This window comes from Stegastes partitus, unplaced genomic scaffold (genome assembly GCF_000690725.1).
Source record: "Stegastes partitus isolate 25-593 unplaced genomic scaffold, Stegastes_partitus-1.0.2 Scaffold1523, whole genome shotgun sequence".
NCBI lineage: Eukaryota > Metazoa > Chordata > Actinopteri > Pomacentridae > Stegastes > Stegastes partitus.
Genome location: NW_007579254.1, coordinates 20,319 through 21,267, shown reverse-complemented (window position 1 = coordinate 21,267; position 949 = coordinate 20,319). Strand labels below are relative to the sequence as shown.

The following is a 949-nucleotide window of genomic DNA, read 5'->3' as shown; positions in this document are numbered from 1 at the left end:
ACTGTAAAGTAGATTTACTGGCCCCTCTGGATGCTCCAAGGTTTGTTTTTATTATCATATTTATTTTATGTAAATTGTTTAATTTGATTTAATTTTGTTCTATTTTATGTTACTTTAGAAATAAAAATATGTATTCATTTTTACATTAATAATATTTCCATGCAAATTGTAAAGTACATTAACTGGCCTTTTGTAAAGATCCGTATTTTATTTTAGGGTTTGTTTTGTCTTTTTGTTGTTGTTGCTGTTGTTGTTGTTTTTTGTTTTTTTTTAACACAATTTACACATCAGTTACACTTTATTTTTTTAACCTGATCCAGGGTGAACTTTGTCTTAGCTTTTAGACCAATATGTAAAAGAAGTTCTTGTAAATGTTCAAATTTCCATTTTTCTGAGCACTTTAGGAAAAAAAAAATGTAAATGTGAACATTTTCTATTCCAGACTCCATCTGGTGACAATAAAACTTCTTATTTTCGCCTCCATCCGCCCCGACTGAGAAGCATTTAAATATGCCATTTACGTCCGAATAAATTTGAATGCCACCACACTTAAACTAGAAAAACAAATGGCAGCTCCCTCGTATTCAAACTGCAGCTCAGAAGTCGGCTGCGTTTGGGTTTTGATTTACCTGCAGACTGAACCCAGAGCTTCTTACCTCGGTGCAGCTCAGCAGCATGATGAAGCTCAGAGGGACGCCGAGGACCAGCACCTTCAGCGTCTGCATCTTCTCGCTCTGTTTTCTTTGTCCTTTATGGCTGCCTCCGCCTTCCCGCCTCTGCTTTTATACCTGCAGCTGCTCATAACACTGATAACAGAAGAAAAAGCATCATAAAAAAAAGTCTCCCACCTGACCTTAAAGCATCAGATAAGTTCAGAGAGCATCACATGTAAATGTTCTGACAAGAGGAAGCGCTCCTGCTGTGTTTGGTTCATCAGCTTCAGGTTTCA

General features: G+C 36.8%; 1 protein-coding gene across 1 annotated transcript in view; it reads right to left on the bottom strand.

The window, feature by feature from the left end:
- Positions 1 to 744, bottom strand: part of LOC103371079 (cell wall integrity and stress response component 2-like) — an 8,200-nt gene extending 7,456 nt beyond the window's left edge. The window contains exon 1 of the mRNA XM_008300298.1: positions 657 to 744. Coding sequence (XP_008298520.1) covers positions 657 to 725 — 69 coding nt within the window. The 5' untranslated portion in view covers positions 726 to 744. The remainder of the gene's footprint in view (positions 1 to 656) is intronic.
- Positions 745 to 949: the final 205 nt, after the last annotated feature.